The sequence below is a fragment of the Pristiophorus japonicus genome, chromosome 4 (genome assembly GCF_044704955.1).
Source record: "Pristiophorus japonicus isolate sPriJap1 chromosome 4, sPriJap1.hap1, whole genome shotgun sequence".
Taxonomy (NCBI): Eukaryota; Metazoa; Chordata; class Chondrichthyes; family Pristiophoridae; genus Pristiophorus; species Pristiophorus japonicus.
In genome coordinates this window covers 160,713,415-160,733,091 of record NC_091980.1, presented here as the reverse complement: position 1 = coordinate 160,733,091, position 19,677 = coordinate 160,713,415, and the positions used below count along the sequence as shown (strand labels likewise).

Sequence of the window (19,677 nt, the reverse complement as noted above, 5' to 3'; positions counted from 1 at the left end):
TCCTTTAAAACAGCATTTTCTGGCAGGCTAGAGTGCATCCTCTCCAGCCGTGTTCATCATGGATTTAGTGGGTGACTGGCTTAGCTGATCACTAATTCCTGATTTTTTTCCACATGAGCACTCAAGACACGAGACCAAGTCAACCAGAATAGAGTGGTCTTGCAGCAAAATTGAAAGATGGGAAAAAGCAAATAAAAAACTTTCAAATATCGTCATAATTTTTTTTATTATGTTGAAGAAATGAGCACTGTATTTACGTTTTGAACCCTGAATGCCACTCATTGACAGGACCAGTGGTAAACCGGACACTTTAATAAACATAGACTCATTGCTGCTTTGGTAATTTTGCACTATATTGGTAACCTCACTCAGGGATCTCATAACGCCTAGCGTGGGAAACAGAAGAAAAAACATAATTGTGGGACTGAGGCACATTGGTGGAACAGTCCAGAGGGAGCTTTAATTTGATGAACTATGCTATTTCTGACCTGGCGCCCAAATGGAAAATGTTCCACTAACTGTTTAGCAGAAAGGTCACAATTCATTGTTTTAATGAAGTCAGATGGAGAGTACCTAAGCCCTAGCGAGCAGTATTCACATCTTTTGTGGTGCATCTGTTGTAACCACTCAACAAAGTAGGTCACAGCAAGATATATAAACCACTAAAGTAAAAGAGTTTCAAAAGAACACAGATCACTCATACTTCTCATCTAACATACACCTGGAACCATGCAAATCTGTGTCGAGCACTACCAACCAAATGGCTGCTCAACTACTGGGGGTGGGAGAGGGAAATCAGTCTGATCTCCACTGGTACACAGATGCAAGCTTTCAAATATGCCTATTTCAGTGAGATTACTGGGCAGAGTGAACCAACCCAACTGCATCAGAACCCTTCACACCGTTTGGAGGTTTTGGGTCATGCAACCTTTCTTTTGTCAGTTTGGTGAAAGGCAATAGCAGTCAGAGTACTGGATTTCACTAGTTATTTCTGAACTTACACAAAAAATGCAACATTAGAAAACAGAGCTATCAAAATGGGGCATTATTTACTTTTTAATTTTAAAAATTCTGTGATTATGGTAAGGTAGATTTCCCAGCCCATTTGGTTTGTATGCTCCAAATTCCTGACTGTGTTATTTTATGGTAAATATTCACCTGCTTATGTTGTACATACCCCTAAAAGGCAAAAGCTCCACTTATGCAGATAAGCAATCATGGTCATCAAAACAAGGTAAGAGACAGTGTCAAGCTAAAAGAAAAGGTTACACAAGTGCAAGTAAAAGTGAACATTCAGCAATCTGGGAGACCTCTTAAAAAAAAACAAAGGGATAAAAGTATTAAGAAGTGCAAAAATGAGTAAGATAAAATACTCGCAAGGGATATCAAAGCAAACACCAAAAGTTTTTATCAATATATTAAGAGAATGAGTGGTAAGGGGGAATGTGGGCTCATTAAACAGATGTAGGTGAGACTATATTGGGGAATAAGGAAATGGCAGAATGAATACTTGTATCTGTTTCACAGTAAAGGAAAAGGACAAAATACCAGCAGTATAAGGGAACCTAAAAATAAGCCAATGGGAGGAATTTATTGGATTTAATATATGTAGAAAATGGTAATGGAGAAAATAATGGGACTTAAGATAGACGAATCTCCACAACCTGATAGTTTCCACCCCAGGGTATTAAAAGAAACAGGCGGGGATGCATTAGTCATAATTTTCCATTGCTTTCTAGATTTTGGAATTGTGCCCTTGGATTGGAAAATTAAAATGTCAGTCCATTATTTAAATTAGGGGTGGAGAAACAAAGAAACTATATACTTGTCAGTTTAACACCAGTTGTGGGGAAGTTACTGGAAGTTATCATCGGGAGCAGAGTGACTGAGCACTTGGACATGTATGAGCTGATCAGAGAGTCAGCATGAGCTCAGCAAGTAGGTCAAGTCTGACTAATCTAGCTTTATTTTTGAAGCGATCACTAACATGATGGATAGGGGACTAGTCTATGTTGTTGTCTATATAGACATCCAGAAGACACTTGATAACATTCCCCACAAGACATTATTAGCAAAAATAAAATGCACAGAATTGGAGGCAACATGACACATGTTGGTAAGTGGTTAGGAGGTCAGTAGCAGCATGGATTCATGAAGGGGAAATCATGTTTAACTAATTTACTGGAATTCTTTGAGGATATAAGGAGCATGGTGGATAGAGGTGTACCGATGAATGTGGTGTATTTAGATTTCCAAAAGGCATTCGATACACAAAAGGTTACTGCAGAAGATAGAGGTATGCGGAGTCAGAGGAAATGTATTAGCATGGATAGAGAATTGGCTGGCGAACAGAAAGCAGAGAGTCGGGATAAATGGGTCCTTTTCCGGTTGGAAATCGGTGGTTAGTGGTGTGCCACAGGGATCGGTGCTGGGACCACAACTGTTTACAATATACATAGATGACCTGGAAGAGGGGACAGAGTGTAGTGTAACAAAATTTGCAGATGACACAAAGATTAGTGGGAAAGCGGGTTGTGTAGAGGACACAGAGAGGTTGCAAGGAGATTTAGATAGGTTAAGCGAATGGGCGAAGGTTTGGCAGATGAAATACAATGTTGGAAAGTGTGAGGTCATCCACCTTGGGAAAAAAAACAGCAAAAGGGAATATTATTTGAATGGGGAGAAATTACAACATGCTGAGATGCAGAGGGACCTGGGGGTCCTTGTGCATGAATCCCAAAAAGTTAGTTTGCAGGTCCGTTGGCCTTCATTGCGAGAGGGCTGGAGTATAAAAGCAGGGAGGTCCTGCTGCAACTGTATAGGGTATTGGTAAGGCCGCACCTGGAGTACTGCGTCAGTTTTGGTCACCTTACTTAAGGAAGGATATACTGGCTTTGGAGGGGGTACAGAGACGATTCACTCGGCTGATTCCGGAGATGAGGGGGTTACCTTATGATGATAGATTGAGTAGACTGGGTCTTTACTCGTTGGAGTTCAGAAGGATGAGGGGTGATCTTATAGGAACATTTAAAATAATGAAAGGGATAGACAAGATAGAGGCACAGAGGTTGTTTCCACTGGTCGGGGAGACTAGAACTAGGGGGCACAGCCTCAAAATACAGGGGAGCCAATTTAAAACCGAGTTGAGAAGAAATTTCTTCTCCCAGAGAGTTGTGAATCTGTGGAATTCTCTGCCCGAGGAAGCAGTTGAGGCTAGCTCATTGAATGTATTCAAGTCACAGATAGATAGATTTTTAACCAATAAGGGAATTAAGGGTTACGGGGAGAGGGCGGGTAAGTGGAGCTGAGTCCACGGCCAGATCAGCCATGATCTTATTGAATGGTGGAGCAGGCTCGAGGGGCTAGATGGCCTACTCCTGTTCCTAATTCTTATGTTCTTATGTTCTTATGCAGAAAGCAGGGATAAAGGAAATGTATACAGATTGGCGGGATGTGACAAGTCATGTTTCCCAGGGATCTCTACTGGAGCCTCAGCTTTTAACCATATACAGTACATCAGTGATTTGGATGAAGGAACAGAGCATTATATATCCAAGTTTGCAGATGAAACAAAGTTAGGAGGCACAGTAAATTGTGTAGCTGAGAGCAGGAAGTTACAAAGGGGCATAGACTGATTAGGTGAGTGGGAAGAACTATGGCAGATGGAGTTCAATGTGGGGAAGCGCAAGGTCATCCACTTTGGATCCAAGAACGGCAAATCGGAGTATTTTCTTGGCGAGACGGCAAGCTGTGGACGAGCAAACGAATTGGGGTGTCCAGGTACACAAATCACTAAAAGCTCATGTGCAGGTACAAAAAGTAATCAGAAAGACTATTCGAATGTTGACCTTTATCTCAAGGGGGCTGGAATACAAAGAGGAGCAAGTTGTGCTTCAATTGTACAGAGTCCTGGTCGGACCCATCTGGAGTACTGCATTCAGTTTTGGGCACTAAACCTCAAGAAGGATATACTGGCCTTGAAAAATACACAGCGCAAATTCACCAGATTGATACCGGGGCCGAAAGGGTTTAATTATGAGGACAGGTTGCATAAACTTGGCTTGTATAAGATTAGTAAGGTGGAGGGATGGCCTAATTTAAGTATTTAAAATGATAAAAGGATTTGATGCAGTCGATATAGGAAAGCTATTTCTTCCAGTGGGGGAATCCAGAACAAAGGGGGCACAATCTTAAAGTTAGAGTTAAACCACTTAGGAGTTGAAGCAGGAAGCACAAAGGATAGTGGAAATCTGGAATGCTTTCCCCCAAAGACTGTGAATGATGGAGAGCAACTGAAATTTTCAAGACTGAGAATGACAGATTTTTCTTCGGTAAAGATTATCAATGGAATTAATTAAATGTCGGTTAATGGAGTTGAGGTGCAGATCAGCCATGACCTAATTGAATGGTGGAACAGGCTGAATGGTCAACTCGTGTTCCTATGACCAAAGTTTTTTTATGACCTCCACATCAAATTCAGGAGTACCCAGCCTCCAACAACAACAACTTGTATCTATATAGCGCCTTTAATGTAGTAAAACGTCCCAAGGCGCTTCACAGGACTGTTATAAGACAAAATTAAATTTGACACCAAGCCACATGAGAAAAAATGACGGCAGATGACCAAAAGCTTGGTCAAAGAGATAGGTTTTAAGGAGCGTCTTAAAGGTAGAGAGGTGGAGAGGTTTAGGGAGGGAGCTTAGGGCTCAGGCAGCTGAAGGTATGGTCACCGATGGTTGAGCGATTATAATCAGGGACACTCAAGAGGCCAGAATTAGAGGAGCGCAGACATCTCGGGGGATCATGGGACTGGAGGAAATTACAGAGACAGGAAAGGGTGAGACCATGGAGGGATTTATAAACAAGGATGAGAATTTGGAAATCGAGGCGTTGTTTAACCGGGAGCCAATGCAGGTCAGCGAGCACAGCAGTGATGGGTGAACCAAGATCTCTGTGCTTTAGCCTGACAGTAGATCCTCTGACCTGCCAGCTAGTCATTGTTCTCAAGGCTCTATCAACCTTGGCAAAGTTCTCCATGGTGTCAGTCATGGCTCACTCGGCAGCATTCTCGCCTGAGTCAGAAGGTTGTGGGTTCAAGTCCCACTCCAAAAGCTTGAGCACAAAAATCTAGGCTGACACTCCAGTGCAGTGCTGAGGGAGTGCTGTACTGTTGGAGGTGGCACCTTTCAGATGAGAGTTTAAACCTGTCTGCTCTCTAAGGTGGATGTAAAAGATCCCATGGCACAATTTCGAAGAAGAACAGGGGAGTGATTTTGGGGAATTAAGGTCTGATCAGCCAAATACACCGAGCTCGGAACTATGACGTGTTTTAAATCAACTGGCTAAAAACTCACAAGATTTGGGCTTAAATTCTGCTGTTGGGTGTATGTTTCATTATTATTATTATTACATGCTTAATAAATTTGTCACCATCTGACAATCAATACTGTGAACCCTATTATTTTGAGGAGTAAATTATAAGAGCACCCCCTCCTCTAACACAAGCATAGACTCGAAAATCATAAACTGAGAACAAGCTCAGCTATTCTGCTGGCTCACACAACACTGATTCTAAACAACAACCTGAGGACTGGGAGAATTTTGTAATACAGCAGAGGAGGACAAAGGGTTTAATTAGGAGGGGGAAAATAGAGTATGAGAGGAAGCTTGCTGGGAACATAAAAACTGACTGCAAAAGCTTCGATAGATATGTGAAGAGAAAAAGATTAATGAAAACAAACGTAGGTCCCTTGCAGTCAGATTCAGGTGAACAAAGAAATGATGGACCAGTTAAACAAATACTTTCATTCTGTCTTCACAAAGGAAGAAACAAATAACCTTCCGGAAATACTAGGGGACCGAGGGTCGAGCGAGAAGGAGGAACGGAAGGAAATCCTTATTAGGCAAGAAATTGTGTTAGGGAAATTGATGGGATTGAAGGCCGATAAATCCCTGGGGCCTGATAGTCTGCATTCCAGAGTACTTAAGGAAGTAGCCCTAGAAATAGTGGATGCATTGGTGATCATTTTCCAACAGTCTATCAACTCTGGATCGGTTCCTATGGACTAATGTAACACCACTTTTTAAGAAAGGAGGGAGAGAGAAAACGGGTAATTATAGACCGGTTAGCCTGACATCAGTAGTGGGGGAAATGTTGGAATCAATTATTAAAGATGAAATAGCAGCACATTTGGAAATCAGCGACAGGATCGTTCCAAGTCAGCATGGATTTATGAAAGGGAAATCCTGCTTGACAAATCTTTTAGAATTTTTGAGGATGTAACTGGTAGAGTGGACAAGGGAGAACCAGTGGATGTGGTGTATTTGGCCAAAAGCTTGATCAAAAAGGCAGGTTTTAAGGAGCATCTTAAAGGAGGAGAGGTAGAGAGGATTAGGGAGGGAATTCCAGAGCTTAGGGTCAAGGTAGCTAAAGGCACAGTCATCAATGGTGGCGCTATTAAATAGGTCAGAATAGGAGGAGCGCAAAGATCTTGGAGGGTTGTAGGGCTGGAGGAGGTTACAGAGATAGGAAGGGGTGAGGCCATGGAAAGATTTGAAAACAAGGATGAGAATTTTAAAATTGTGGCACTGCTAGACTGGGAGCCAATGTAGGTCACGGAGCACAGGGGTGATGGGTGAATGGGACTTGATGCGAGTTATGATATGGACATCAGACTTTTGGATGAATTCAAGTTTATGTAGGGTGGAAGATCGGAGGCCGACCAGGAGAGCGTTGGGATAGTCAAAACTTGAAGTAACAAAGGCATGGATGAGGGTTTCAACAGCAGGTGAGCTGAGGCAGGGATGGGTTTGGGCAATGCTCCAGAGGTAGAAGTAGGCAGTCTTGAGGATAGAGTGGATATGTGGTCGAGAGCTCATCTCGGAATCAAAGTTGCAAAGGGTCTTGTTCAGCTCAGATAGTTGCCAGGGAGGGAAAAACTCCTTTCTCAAACCAACTTTCCTACAGAAATATGAGTCCAGAAATTCCGGCCTTCCCGGGTCCGTACGGAGTGTATATGGACCCGGGAAGGCATCGCAAAAGCCAGTTTTCAGCACACAATGTGCATGCGCTGAAAACCGGCTTTTCCGATCTGTCCAGCTCCAGCTTGACAGATCTTCCGCATCTCGGGAGCGAGGACATTTGCACGGGCAAGATTGCGGTATTTACCCATATCTTGCTCAGCAAATGTCCTGAAAGCTCTTGCACCTGATAAAAGCCGGCTCATAGCCTACTTTTACAGGCGTAAGAGTTTTAAAACACACAAAAACATAATAAAATAAAATTTAAAAAACACATTTTATTGTTAAAATCCCTCCCCACTATAGTAAGTTTATTATAAACCATAATTTTAAAAACTTTTTAAAAAATCAGAAAAATATATTTTTTATATATAAGTCATAAATAACTTTCATTTAAATTAATGTTGAATATGTGGTGTATTTTTTCTATTTTTTATTAGTGTTTTGGGTATTTGGAGGTTTCTCAATCATAAGAATGGGAACTCCAACTTACGGAGTTCCCATTATTATGAATGAGAAAATACTTGACCTGGATTGGCTGCCCAGAGCCATGTGACTGCAGCTCCATCTGTACGGACATCCCGATGTGCACGCGCTGCGACACGCAGTGAATGGAGGCCTCAGGACCGGGATCTCCAATGCGCACAGCAGGTTCAGGTAAGTGCGCATCTTTTTTCCCTATTTCAGTCGATCGCCCGCAGGAAGCAGCCAACCGGGATTTCTAGGCCATGATCTCACTATCTATGAAGTTGCACTGAAACAAAAGGCCATGGACTGCATCTCTCAGAATTGCATTAGTCAGTGGTCATTCATTGCATATTCATTATTTGGAATTATCTCTACCCAAATATAATCGGTACTTTCAGTAGATTGTGCAACACAGCTCATAGCCTGTCTGTAATTGAAGAGTCAAACTGTGTAAATCGAACACCACCTAAGCATGAAGGTGCCACAACACAAGGTGCTTCTGAGAAACAATGAGGCCTATTTTCATCAAGGCCTCTGCCCGCCCAAGTGCCGCCGAGGTACCGGACAGTACTTTCGGTGGGATATTCATTGCCGAAATCCCTCAAAGTTCGCCGGGCGGCAAATGGACGACGTACGCCGCCAATCTGAGCGGCAGCGGGCGGGAGATCTCATTCTTGGTGGCAGAGGCGCTTGCCGCCCAAGTGCCGCTGAGGATGGAGTCAGGCCCACGGAGGGTCGAAGATCTGGAAAAAATATTCAGCAGTAAAAAAAATGTTTAAACTTCAGGGGACCCCATGCAGGTGATCATTTTTTTTTTAAATGTTCTCTTATCTTTTTTTCAGGTTCTTCATACTCACCGTCGGGGACAGACCAGCCTCCAGCCAGCGGTCCACCCCCATTCTGCCACCGAGTCCCGCCCGCATCAATATGGGAGCTCGGCGGGCAGGAACTCAGTTGCGTCATTCGGTCATCCGCTGATGTCAACGGGCGGTTCTCGGCGGCTCTCCCCGCCCGCCCGCGCCAGCCCGCTCCAGGCCACCTCCAAAGTGGCACTGGGCAGATCAAGAAGAGCAATGTCAGCGGCAGCGGGCGGTGAGGTGATGAATTTCAGCCCCAATGCATCTGAAGTGGCCCATTTAGTATGCTAAAAGTTTTGTAAATTGCATCCAACTTGCAAGAAAGAAACTAGCCATGATTGCCTAAGGAGACATTTTGTGACCTGTTTTAACCCTTATATGCTGATTCTAATCATACATAATCCAAGTCAAAAATTTAATAGAGACAAAAAGTACATTTTTGCAACCTCCCTTAACCGTCACTTTCCCCATCTGAAACAAAACTACCTCCACAATTCCCTCTCACAAAACTACCTCCACAATTCCCTCTCACAAAACTACCTCCACAATTCCCTCTCAACTGTCCCCTCCATTCTGACTACTGATGTCAGTATTGGCCTGACATCTCTGATGACATTTTTATCAATCTACTCTGACAACTGTTTTGCCTCATTTCCGTGAGATTTGAGCTTGTTTGCTGCACGCGCTGCTTCCCCAATACAATGGCCAGATCTGTTGCCTCAAATCCTTAGCTGTAAGCTTGAGCACATGTGCTGAATGACCAGCCTGTATTGCCCCTGCCAATTTGGCTTGACCACTTCAAACTGCATCAGCCTTTCCAAGGCTAATTCTGCTTCTTTACTCCAAACTCATCTTGGAGAGTGGAAACAGTTCCAGTCTTTTCCACCAAAGTCACCTTGGGTGCAAAATCTGAGGAACTCATTGACTTTTGCATGTTTAAAACAGTCCATTCACACAACGGCTTCTACCCTCCTCTGACCTACCACCTTCCTCTTTACTTCCAGCTCTCTCTCCTGCCAACTATCCAATGAGCACTTATCTATTCCATACTCTGTAGGTTCTCCCCTCAATTTATCTAATCTATGAAGACCACCACACCTACTGTGCAGTTTTAAACAATGGAGTCTCTTTCATGTAGGTGGCATTTTGTTTGAAGTTAACAGGTCAGTGGCAATGTTAACAATCTTTACACTTGAAAATTTTCAACTTTTGCCCCAGAGTGGTCTTCACACCTGATCATCTGCTAATAAGTTGTTTCCAACATCAAGACAACAAACTTAATAGGTTTTCCAAGGGCACACCAACTGCTGCCCTCCATTTTGATGCTTAATAAGGTTGAGCAGCTTCCATTTTAGAGATTTTTTTAATAAAAAAGATATATGAAATCAAGACAGAAATGTGTTTCCATGACATCATCTGCCACTACACTTTTTGTGTAACTACTTATTTCCCTTGCCACATGCTGTATTCAGAACCGTCTGAGTTGTCAGTTTTCTGAGGGTTGCATCAGCTTATTTCAATTTGTTGTCCAGCTGTTCCAGATTGATATTTATATGTGTAGTCTTGTATTTATTTGTAAAGATACACAAGAACATAAGAAATAGGAGCAGGAGTAGGCCACTTGGCCCCTCAAACCCACTCCGCTATTCAATAAGATCATGGCTGATCTGATCCTGGCCTCAACTCCGCTTCCCTGCCCGCTCCCCATAACCCTTCACTCCCTTATCATTCAAAATTCTGTCTATCTCCACCTCAAGTATATTCAGCCTCCACAGCTCTCTGGGGTAGAGAATTCCAAAGATTCACGTCCCTCTGAGAGAAGAAATTCCTCCTCATTTCTGATTTAAATGGGCGACCCCTTATTCTGAAACTATGCCCCATAGTTCTAGATTCACCCATGAGAGGAAACATCCTCTCTGCATCCACCCTGTCAAGCCCCCTCAGAATCTTATATGTTTCAACAAGATCACCTCTCATTCTTCTAAACTCCAAGGAGTTTACATATGAGGAATGCTAAAAATATCTCAATGTTAAAAATAGAGCCCACTGATAAAGCAAAGTGAGTAATAGCCACTCCTGATACGTGACCTATAGACAGTCCGATTATATGTAAGTCACATGCTCTTTTACTGTACCTGGGTTCCTCGATATTTTTAGTACTGGGTTCCATCTTACTTTTGGTTCAGTGCTTCAGTTTTCCTGTGTCTTGCTCGTCAGCATGGAGTATTTGAACAGGCGGTTTCTTTACTCGGTAACTTCTCTTCTGACACGCTGCCAGGTGCTCAGCGGTTCCTCCTCTCCTGGCTCGGACTTCCTTTGCCCATCACAGAAGTGGCTCCTGGAAGATGTACTCTAAATTAAGTTGGTGCAGTTTCAGAAACATATGACATTCAGGCAATCAGGAAACCCAATGTAATTTATGCTGTAAACTACAAGTGATTAGCAATTACGAGTTGGGAGTTGGCGAGAGATGGGAGATATGAAGCTGAACATACAGCATTTCTACCTATCAGGTCTTTTAACAAAGGGAATTTTGTGCTTAAAGCAGGGAATGTTAACATTACAGGATATTTTTCATTTCAGGCACTCAGTGTCAGCAGCAAGCACTCCCAGATCACATACAACAACTCGTATTTATATAGCACCTTTAACGTAGTAAAACATCACAGGAGTATTTTAAGACAAAACAAATAAATCTGACATCAAGCCACATAAGGTGAAATTACGGCAGATGACCTGGTCAAAGAGGTAGGTTTTAAGAAACGTCTTAGAGGAGGAAAGAGAGGTAGAGAGGCGGAGAGGTTTAGGGAGCGAGTTCCAGAGCTTGAGGCCTAGGCATCAGAAGACACGGCCACCAATGGTTGAGCAGTTTTAATCAGGGATGCTCAAAAGGGCAGAATTAGAGGAGCGCAGACATCTCGGAGGGTTGTGGGGTTGGAGGAGATTACAAAGATAGGGAGGGGCGAGGCCATGGAGGGATTTTTAAACAAAGATGAGAATTTTGAAATTGAGGTGTTGCTTAACCGGGAGCAAATGTAGGTAAGCGAGCACAGGGATGATAAATGTGACTTGGTTTGAGCTAGGACACGGGCTGCCGGGTTTTGGATGACCTCAAGTTTACGAAGGGTATAATGTGAGAGGCCAGCCAGGAGTGCGTTGGAATAGTCAAGTCTAGAGGTAACAAAGGCATGGATGAGGGCTTCGGCAGCAGATGAGCTGAGGCAGGGGCGGGGACAGGCGATGTTACCGAGGTGAAAATAGGCGGTTTTAGTTATGTCGCGATATGTGGCCGGAAGTTCATTTTGGGGTCCACTACGACACCTAGGTTGCTAACAGTCTGGTTCAGTCTCAGACAGAATCCAGGGAGAGGCATGGAGTTAGTGGCTAGGGAACGCAGTTTGTGGCGGGGATCAAAGACAATGGCTTCGGTCTTCTCAAAATTTAATTGAAGAAAATATCTGCTCATCCAGGACAGGATGTCGGACAAGCAGTCTGCCAATTTAGAGGCCATGGAGGGGTCGAGAGAAGTGGTGGGGAGGTAGAGCTGGGAGTTGTCAGTGTACATGTGGAAACTGATGCTGTATTTTCGGATGATATCGCCAAGAGGCAGCATATAGATGAAAAAAAGGAGGGAGCCAAGGATAGATCCTTGGGAAATGCCAGAGGTAATGATGCGGGAGTGAGAAGAGAAGCCATAGCAGGTGATTCTCTGACTACGATTAGATAAATAAGAATGGAACCAGGCGAGTGCAGTTCCACCCAGCTGGACAATGGTGGAGATACGTTGGAGAAGGATAGAGTGGTCAACCATGTCAAAGACTGCAGACAGGTCGAGAAGGATGAGGAGGGATAGTTTACCTTTGTCACAGTCATTTGTGACTTTGATGAGAGCCGTTTCGGTACTGTGGCAGGGGCTGAAACCAGATTGAAGGAATTCAAACATGGTGTTCTGGGAAAGATGGGCATGAATTTGGGAGTCGATAAAACGTTCCAGGACTTTGGAGAGGAAAGGGAGGTTGGAGATGGGGCGGTAGCTTGCAAGCACAGTGGAGTCAAGGGTTGTTTTTTGAGGAACATAACAAATAGGAGCAGGAGTAGTTTGGACGGTGGGCTAGGGGAAGGAAGGGAAGAGGCAGAGGCAAGTAAACGGATGGTCTCAATCATAGAGACAAAGAAATCCCTGAGCTTCTCACATTTATTGTCGGAGGTGAGGGTGAAATCTGGGGAGAGGGGGTAAAAAGACGGTTAGCAGTGGAGAATAGCCTGGAGTTAGCTTTGCAGTTTAGAATGATACTGGAATAGTGAGCAGTTTTGGCAGACAAATGTAGGACCCGATAGTGCTTTATGGGGTCCAGCCAGATCTGGCGGTGAACGGCTAAACCAGTTGCCCGCCATATCCATTCAAATCTGCATCCCTTGGGCTTGAGGGAACGAAGATGAGGGCTGTACCAGGGGTAAAGGCCAGGGTGAGAGAGAGTATTGATTTTATTAAGGACTTGGGCATCAAAGGTGGTGGTGAGGGTGTGGTTGAGCAGATAGGTGGCTACAGAAATGTCATTGTGAATGGAGGGCCAAAGACTGGACAGTTTGGAGTTGATAAGTGCAGTTGGGAGAGAGTTTTTTCCAGGGGAAGACACAGAAGGAAGTCGGGTTGTGTGGGGGGAAGGGGGATGTGGGTGGAGAGCGATACAAGGAAATGGTCAGATGACCTTTTCTGCAATTATCTGCAAAATACAGTATAGTCAACACACAGCAAAACTCCCTCTTCTCTGTCTCAACACTGCAGTTTGGACCTGATTTCATATTCACACTCCACATTGGTTCAATGCAACCTGTTTCCATTTTCCACATAAACTACCCTCATTCCTTGGTGTCAAAATATGAGCAGTTCTGGTCGGAATAAAATATGGCAGTTCCCCTCGAGGAACAGGGCTGATGCCACCCAAGCTAATCTCATTTTGGAATCTTGCAACCAACAGAAACCAAACTTATATTGCAACAGGCAGATCTGCACATGTACCAAGATCTGAACCAAGGTGAAAACATGCTGAGGGAGTGCTGCACTGTCGGAGGTACCATCTTTCAGATGAGACGTTAAACCGAGGCCCCGTCTGCCCTCTCAAATGGACATAAAAGATCCCATGGCACTATTTCAAAGAAGAGCAGGGTCCGGGCCAGTATTTATCCCTCAATCAACATAACAAAAGCAGATTATCTGGTCATTATCACATTGCTGTTTGTGGGAGCTTGCTGTGCACAAATTGGCTGCCGCGTTTCCCCACAACAGTGACTACACTCCAAAAGTACTTCATTGGTTGTAAAGCACTTTGAGATGTTCGGTGGTCGTGAAAGGCGCTATATAAATGCAAGTCTTTCTTTCTTTATAAACCTCTCTTTCCTCCTTTAAGACGCTCCTTAAAATCTGCCTCCTTGACCAAGTTTTTGATCACCTGCCCTCATTTCTCCCTCTCTGCCTCGTGTAACATTTTATTTGATGACTCTCCTGTGAAATGCTTCGGGACGTTTTACTCGGTAAAGGCGCTATATAAATACAAGTTGTTGTTGGGGAGGAGGGCCGGGTGAGGGGACTCACAATTAGCGCTTTATCCGCACCGTCACTTTACCTCAGGTACACCTCGCTGCGTCACGCAACATGGCCGCCAGCGGGCAGCTCCGGGGGGGATGGGCAGCGCCACCCAGCGGCGGGAAGTCGGCACCGCGCAGCGCCAGGCCGGAGGTGGAAGTGACGGGACGTGTCGGGTCGTTGAGAGATGGCGGCCGCTGTGCTGGGGCTGCGAATGACGCGGGGCCCGGGTGAAGGCGGAGGGTGGTGTTGCTTCTACCTGCTCTTCCTCAGCGCGCTCCGGGTCAGCATCGCCGCCGAGGTGTCCAAATGGAGCATTCCCGTCACTGAGGTAGGCCAGCGGGAGAACCGGCCCTCAGTGTGTGTGTGTGTGGGGGGAGGGGAGGGAGAGAGAGAGAGTGTGTGAGAGGGAGAGAGTGAGTGTGAGAGGGAGGGAGAGAGTGAGTGTGAGAGGGAGGGAGAGAGAGTGTGAGAGGGAGGGAGAGAGAGAGTGTGAGGGAGGGAGAGAGTGAGAGTGAGTGTGAGAGGGAGGGAGGGAGAGTGAGTGTGAGAGGGAGGGAGGGAGAGTGAATGTGAGAGGGAGAGAGAGAGTGAATGTGGGAGGGGGAGAGAGAGAGTGAATGTGGGAGGGGGAGAGAGAGAGAGAGAGAGAGTGAATGTGGGAGGGGGAGAGAGAGGCGGCAAAGAGATTTGGATAGGTTAAGCGAATGGATTGAGGTTTGGCAGATGGAATACAATGTCGGAAAATGTGAGGTCATCCACCTTGGGGGAAAAAAAACACAGTAAAAGGGAATATTATTTGAATGGGGAGAAATTACAACATGCTGCGGTGCAGAGGGACCTGGGGGTCCTTGTGCATGAAACTCTTGGAGTTTACCTGTAAAACATAAACATTAATCGGTGCCACCCGACCTGAGAGAGTGAATGTGGGAGGGGGAGAGAGAGAGTGAATGTGGGAGGGGGAGAGAGAGAGTGAATGTGGGAGGGGGAGAGAGAGAGAGTGAATGTGGGAGGGGGAGAGAGTGAATGTGGGAGGGGGAGAGAGAGAGTGAATGTGGGAGGGGGAGAGAGAGAGAGTGAATGTGGGAGGGGGAGAGAGAGAGAGTGAATGTGGGAGGGGGAGAGAGAGAGAGTGAATGTGGGAGGGGGAGAGAGAGAGAGTGAATGTGGGAGGGGGAGAGAGAGAGAGTGAATGTGGGAGGGGGAGAGAGAGAGAGAATGTGGGAGGGGGAGAGAGAGAGAGAGAGAGAATGTGGGAGGGGGAGAGAGAGAGAGAGAGAGAATGTGGGAGGGGGAGAGAGAGAGAGAGAGAGAGAGAATGTGGGAGGGGGAGAGAGAGAGAGAGAGAGAGAGAGAGAATGTGGGAGGGGGAGAGAGAGAGAGAGAGAGAGAGAATGTGGGAGGGGGAGAGAGAGAGAGAGAGAGAGAATGTGGGAGGGGGAGAGAGAGAGAGTGAATGTGGGAGGGGGAGAGAGAGAGAGAGAGAGTGAATGAATGTGGGAGGGGGAGAGAGAGCGAGTGAATGTGGGAGGGGGGGAGAGAGAGAGAGAGAGAGAGAGAGAGTGAATGTGGGAGGGGGAGAGAGGCGGCAAAGAGATTTAGATAGGTTAAGCGAATGGATTGAGGTTTGGCAGATGGAATACAATGTCGGAAAATGTGAGGTCATCCACCTTGGGGAAAAAAAACACAGTAAAATGGAATATTATTTGAATGGGGAGAAATTACAACATGCTGCGGTGCAGAGGGACCTGGGGGTCCTTGTGCATGAAACTCTTGGAGTTTACCTGTAAAACATAAACATTAATCGGTGCCACCCGACCTGGATGACACACCAGATATTTACAAGGCCCATTTTTTTCTTTTGTTGTGTTTTTCTTTTGTTTTTTTTTTTGGGCACTAAAATCAAATTTTTTTCCTCCAGTGCCCCCTATAAAAGGGGAGGGGGACACTAAAAGCACCGGCAATTAAAACAAATTAAACTTTAAAACGTAAAATCAAATTAAAATTTGGTTACCGGGCGTGATGATGCACACCAGTCCCTCTGGTGCCCACCTCTCGCGGAAGGCCGCGAGCGTACTGGTGGATACCGCGAGCGTACTGGTGGACACCGCGTGCTCCATCTCCAAGGACACCCTGGACCGGATGTAAGAGCGGAAGAGAGGCAGGCAGTCAGGTTGAACGACCCCCTCGACCGCCCACTGCCTGGACCGGCTGATGGCACCCTTGGCCGTGCCCAGGAGCAGTCCTACGAGGAGGCCCTCGGACCTACCCGCTCCCCTCCGCACAGGGTGCCCAAAGATCAGGAGAGTGGGACTGAAGTGCAGCCAGAATTTCAGGAGCAGCCCCTTCAAATAATGGAACAGGGGCTGCAACCTCGTGCACTCAATAAAAACATGGAACACGGACTCCTCCAGACCGCAGAAATTGCAGGCGGCCTGGGAGTCCGTGAACCGGCTTAAAAAATTTATTGCACGGCACTGCTCCGTGCACCACCCTCCAGGCCAAGTCCCCGATGAATAGTGGGAGGACCCCTGCGTAGAGTGCCCTCCATCGGGGACACCCGCCTCCTCCGGACGGCAGGATGGTACGCCATGGCGTGTCCGGACGGCAGGCGAGGATGGCAAAGTTGAGAGTGTGCAGGAGCAGCCCGTACAGGAAACCCCTCCGCGCGGAACTGAAAGGCACGGAGGGGATTTCCCCGAGGCGGCTCAAGTTGTGAGGCGCCGGCCCCCGAGGGAGGTTCCGGAGTTTGGCGCCGATGATGAATTCCGTCCGGACGGGATCTCCCCACGTGCCTGAGCCTCCTCGATGCACCTAACGGAGTCAGGGCCCAAAGCTGTTTTTAGCGACTCGATGGCTTCGGCCGCGCGGCGGATGTCGGCTGAATTTAGGCGCCGCGCCAGCGTGCCTGGCGCCATCCAGCCCGCTCCTCCGCCATCGAGCAGGTCCCTGACCCTGGTCACCTCACCAGCCACAGCCCTCTTTTCCGACCGCCACATAAAACCTTGGTCGTGGAGGTACGGATTCCCGAGCAGCGGCTCCTGCAGGACGGCCGCCACTCCAGCCGGCGGAGAGCTGCGCTTGGTGGAGACTTTGTTCCAGACCCTGATGAGTTCCTTGTAAAAGACAGGCAGCTCCCGGAGGGCGGTCCTGACACCCCCCAAGTTCACAAACAGGAGCTGCGTGTCGTAATTGAGGTCGCGCTGCTGGCGGAAGAAATACGTCGCCAGAGCGCACCACCTAGGAGGGGGCTCGACGTAAAGGTATCTCTGCAGGGTCTGAAGACGGAAAGTCGCGAGCTGGGCGCTGACGCACACCAATGACTGACCGCCCTCCTCAAGCGGGAGACTCAAGACCGCGGCAGAGACCCAGTGCTTCCTGTTGTTCCAGAAGAAGTCCACCAGCTTCTTTATCTTGGCGACAAACGCAGGGGGAGGGGTCAAAGTGACCAGCCAGTACCACAACATTGCGGCCACCAGCTGGTTTATGACTAGCGCTCGACCCCTGTAGGACAGCACTCGGAGCAGTCCTGTCCAGCGCCCTAGGCGAGCGGCGACCTTGGCCTCCAGCTATTGCTAGTTCGCCGGCCAGGCTCCCTCGTCGGGGCTAAGGTAGACTCCCAGATAGAGGAGATGGGTCATGCTCCAGGCAAAAGGCCTGAGCTCCTCCGGCAGGGAGTCCACCCGCCACTGACCCACCAGGAGTCCGGAACATTTCTCCCAGTTGATTCTGACGGAGGATGCGGCCGAGTAAATCTCTTGGCACTCGCGCATCCTCCGCAGGTCAGCAGGATCCTCTACCACGAGGAGCACGTCATCGGCGTAAGCCGAGAGGACGACCTCCACGCCCGGCCCTTGCAGAGCCAGTCCCGTCAACCTCGTCCGCAAGAGGCGCAGGAAAGGCTCCACGCAGATGGCATATAACTGGCCGGACATGGGGCATCCCTGGCGCACCCCTCTCCTAAAGCGAAGGGGCGCCGTCAAGGACCCGTTAACCTTAATCAGACACTCCGCGGCGGCGTACAAAAGTCGGATCCGGGCGACGAAATGCGTCCCGAACCCGAAAGCGCGCAGAGTTCCGAGCAGATAGTCGTGATCCACCCTGTCGAACGCCTTCTCTTGGTCGAGAGATAAGAAGGCGACTGACAGACCAGCCTCCTGGGAACAATGGATGAGGTCCCGGACCAGATGGATGTTGTCGTGGATTGTCCGGCCCGGGACCGTGTAGGACTGGTCGGGGTGGATCATGTGGTCCAGCACGGCGCCAAGGCGAGCAGACATCGCCCTGGCGAAGATTTTGTAGTATGTGCTGAGGAGGGAGAGCGGGTGCCAGTTCTTAAGGAGGCAGAGATCGCCCTTCTTAGGCAGCAGGACGATGACTGCCCTGCGCCAAGAGAGGGGCATCTCCCCGGTCGCCAGACTTTCCCCCAGGACCTGCGCGTAGTCGCTCCCCAGGACGTCCCAGAACGCCCTGTGGAACTCCACGGTCAGCCCGTCCAGCCCCGGGGTTTTTCCCCTCGAGAGCCAGACCACGTAGCTTCGTCTCCCGGAACGGTGTGGGTTTCTTGCAGGAAGCACACCGCATATTTCCCCTCCCGCAGGAGCGAAAAATTGTTAAATCTACGGCGTGCCTCTCTGCTGCCGTTGATGTTGAGGCTGGCTATGGTTATCTTCATGACAAAAGCAGAGTGCAACCTCTACCTAACCTATTGTGGGGGGGGAGTGGAGTCGTTTGTTGACCTCCACTCCTTCAGCAGCCCAGCGAGGAACTTTTTGAGCCGGCGCAGCTCAAGGCCTTGCGCCCTTGATAAGGGCCCGCCCGCGGCCATGGTTTTAGCGGCGGCGCGGACGGACGCGACGAGCAGCCCCGGCTCGGACCATCTTTCCAGGGCCAGATAGGCTTGGTCACGGCGACCCCGGCACTGGACCAAAAAGTCCCGGAGTTCCTCTACGGGAATGAGGAGGGTCTCAGCGGCGGACGCGAGCAGATCCACCGCCTCACTGGCGATGGACTCGAGATCTTCACCCGCGTCCTCCACCGAGTCCCCGTCCTCCTCCGGGAGGTCGCCGCTAGCAGCCGGCCCGTCGACCGCACGAGGTACGGCAAACGGCCCGGCCGCTCCATCTGGCCCTGGCTCTGCCCCGATCCCACCCCCAGGATCGTCGGCAGAGGAGTCCCCACTGGGCTCTTTTAAAATTGGTGCTGGGTCGGGAAGCGACAGCGGAAGGGGTTCCTCCTCCGCCCCAGGAGCCGGGGAACACGGAGAGACCTGGTTTAGGAAGTTCTCCAGGTCCACCAAGTCCCTCAGCTCCAAAGTAGGGGGCGAGGGTTGTTGTTCTTCCCCCTCCCCGCCGCCACCCCCCAGCCCAGCGTGTACAGACTCGTTAAAATCATTCATTGCCGTTTCTTCCGGGCCGAGCAAATCCCGGGGGAATTTGGGTATTGGCTGGGCGGGCTCAGGTTCGGACTTTTCGGCCCCGCCCGCCTCAGTCCCCGGGACGCTCGACCCGGCGGCTACGCATTCTTCCGCTGGCCCCACGCCCCCCACGACAGGCAGATCTTCCACGCCCTCCCCAGGAGGCAGCGGCTGGGCAGCCTCGACTGGCTCACCCTTCCCGGGGACAGATTCCTCGCGCCTGCAGCGCAATTTGAGGGCGCTGGTGGGGGACGCGGGACACGCGGCGGGCACCGCCTCCTCCGCGGAGGGATGTTGTTCCCCCTCCGCCTCATTGGGGCGGTGCCTCTTTT

General features: G+C 48.4%; 2 protein-coding genes across 7 annotated transcripts in view; one reads left to right on the top strand and one right to left on the bottom strand.

Moving 5' to 3' along the window:
• The window catches only part of LOC139263142 (neutral alpha-glucosidase C-like), a 237,431-nt gene extending 223,412 nt beyond the window's left edge, over window positions 1–14,019 (bottom strand). For 2 of the 5 annotated variants that reach the window (XM_070878753.1, XM_070878757.1), the window contains exons 1-2: window positions 13,970–14,019; window positions 10,481–10,697 (exon numbers count right to left, since the gene is read on the bottom strand). In XM_070878753.1, coding sequence (XP_070734854.1) covers window positions 10,481–10,515 — 35 coding nt within the window. In that variant the 5' untranslated portion in view covers window positions 10,516–10,697; window positions 13,970–14,019. Of the gene's footprint in view, window positions 1–10,480; window positions 10,698–13,938 lie in introns of all 5 variants that reach the window. The other 3 variants (XM_070878755.1, XM_070878754.1, XM_070878756.1) reach the window with 3 other exon arrangements.
• Window positions 14,020–14,079: 60 nt separating this feature from the next.
• LOC139263141 (transmembrane protein 87A-like) overlaps window positions 14,080–19,677 on the top strand; it is a 92,832-nt gene continuing 87,234 nt past the window's right edge. For both annotated transcript variants that reach the window (XM_070878752.1, XM_070878751.1), the window contains exon 1: window positions 14,080–14,260. In XM_070878752.1, the coding sequence (XP_070734853.1) occupies window positions 14,117–14,260 (144 nt within the window). In that variant the 5' untranslated portion in view covers window positions 14,080–14,116. The remainder of the gene's footprint in view (window positions 14,261–19,677) is intronic.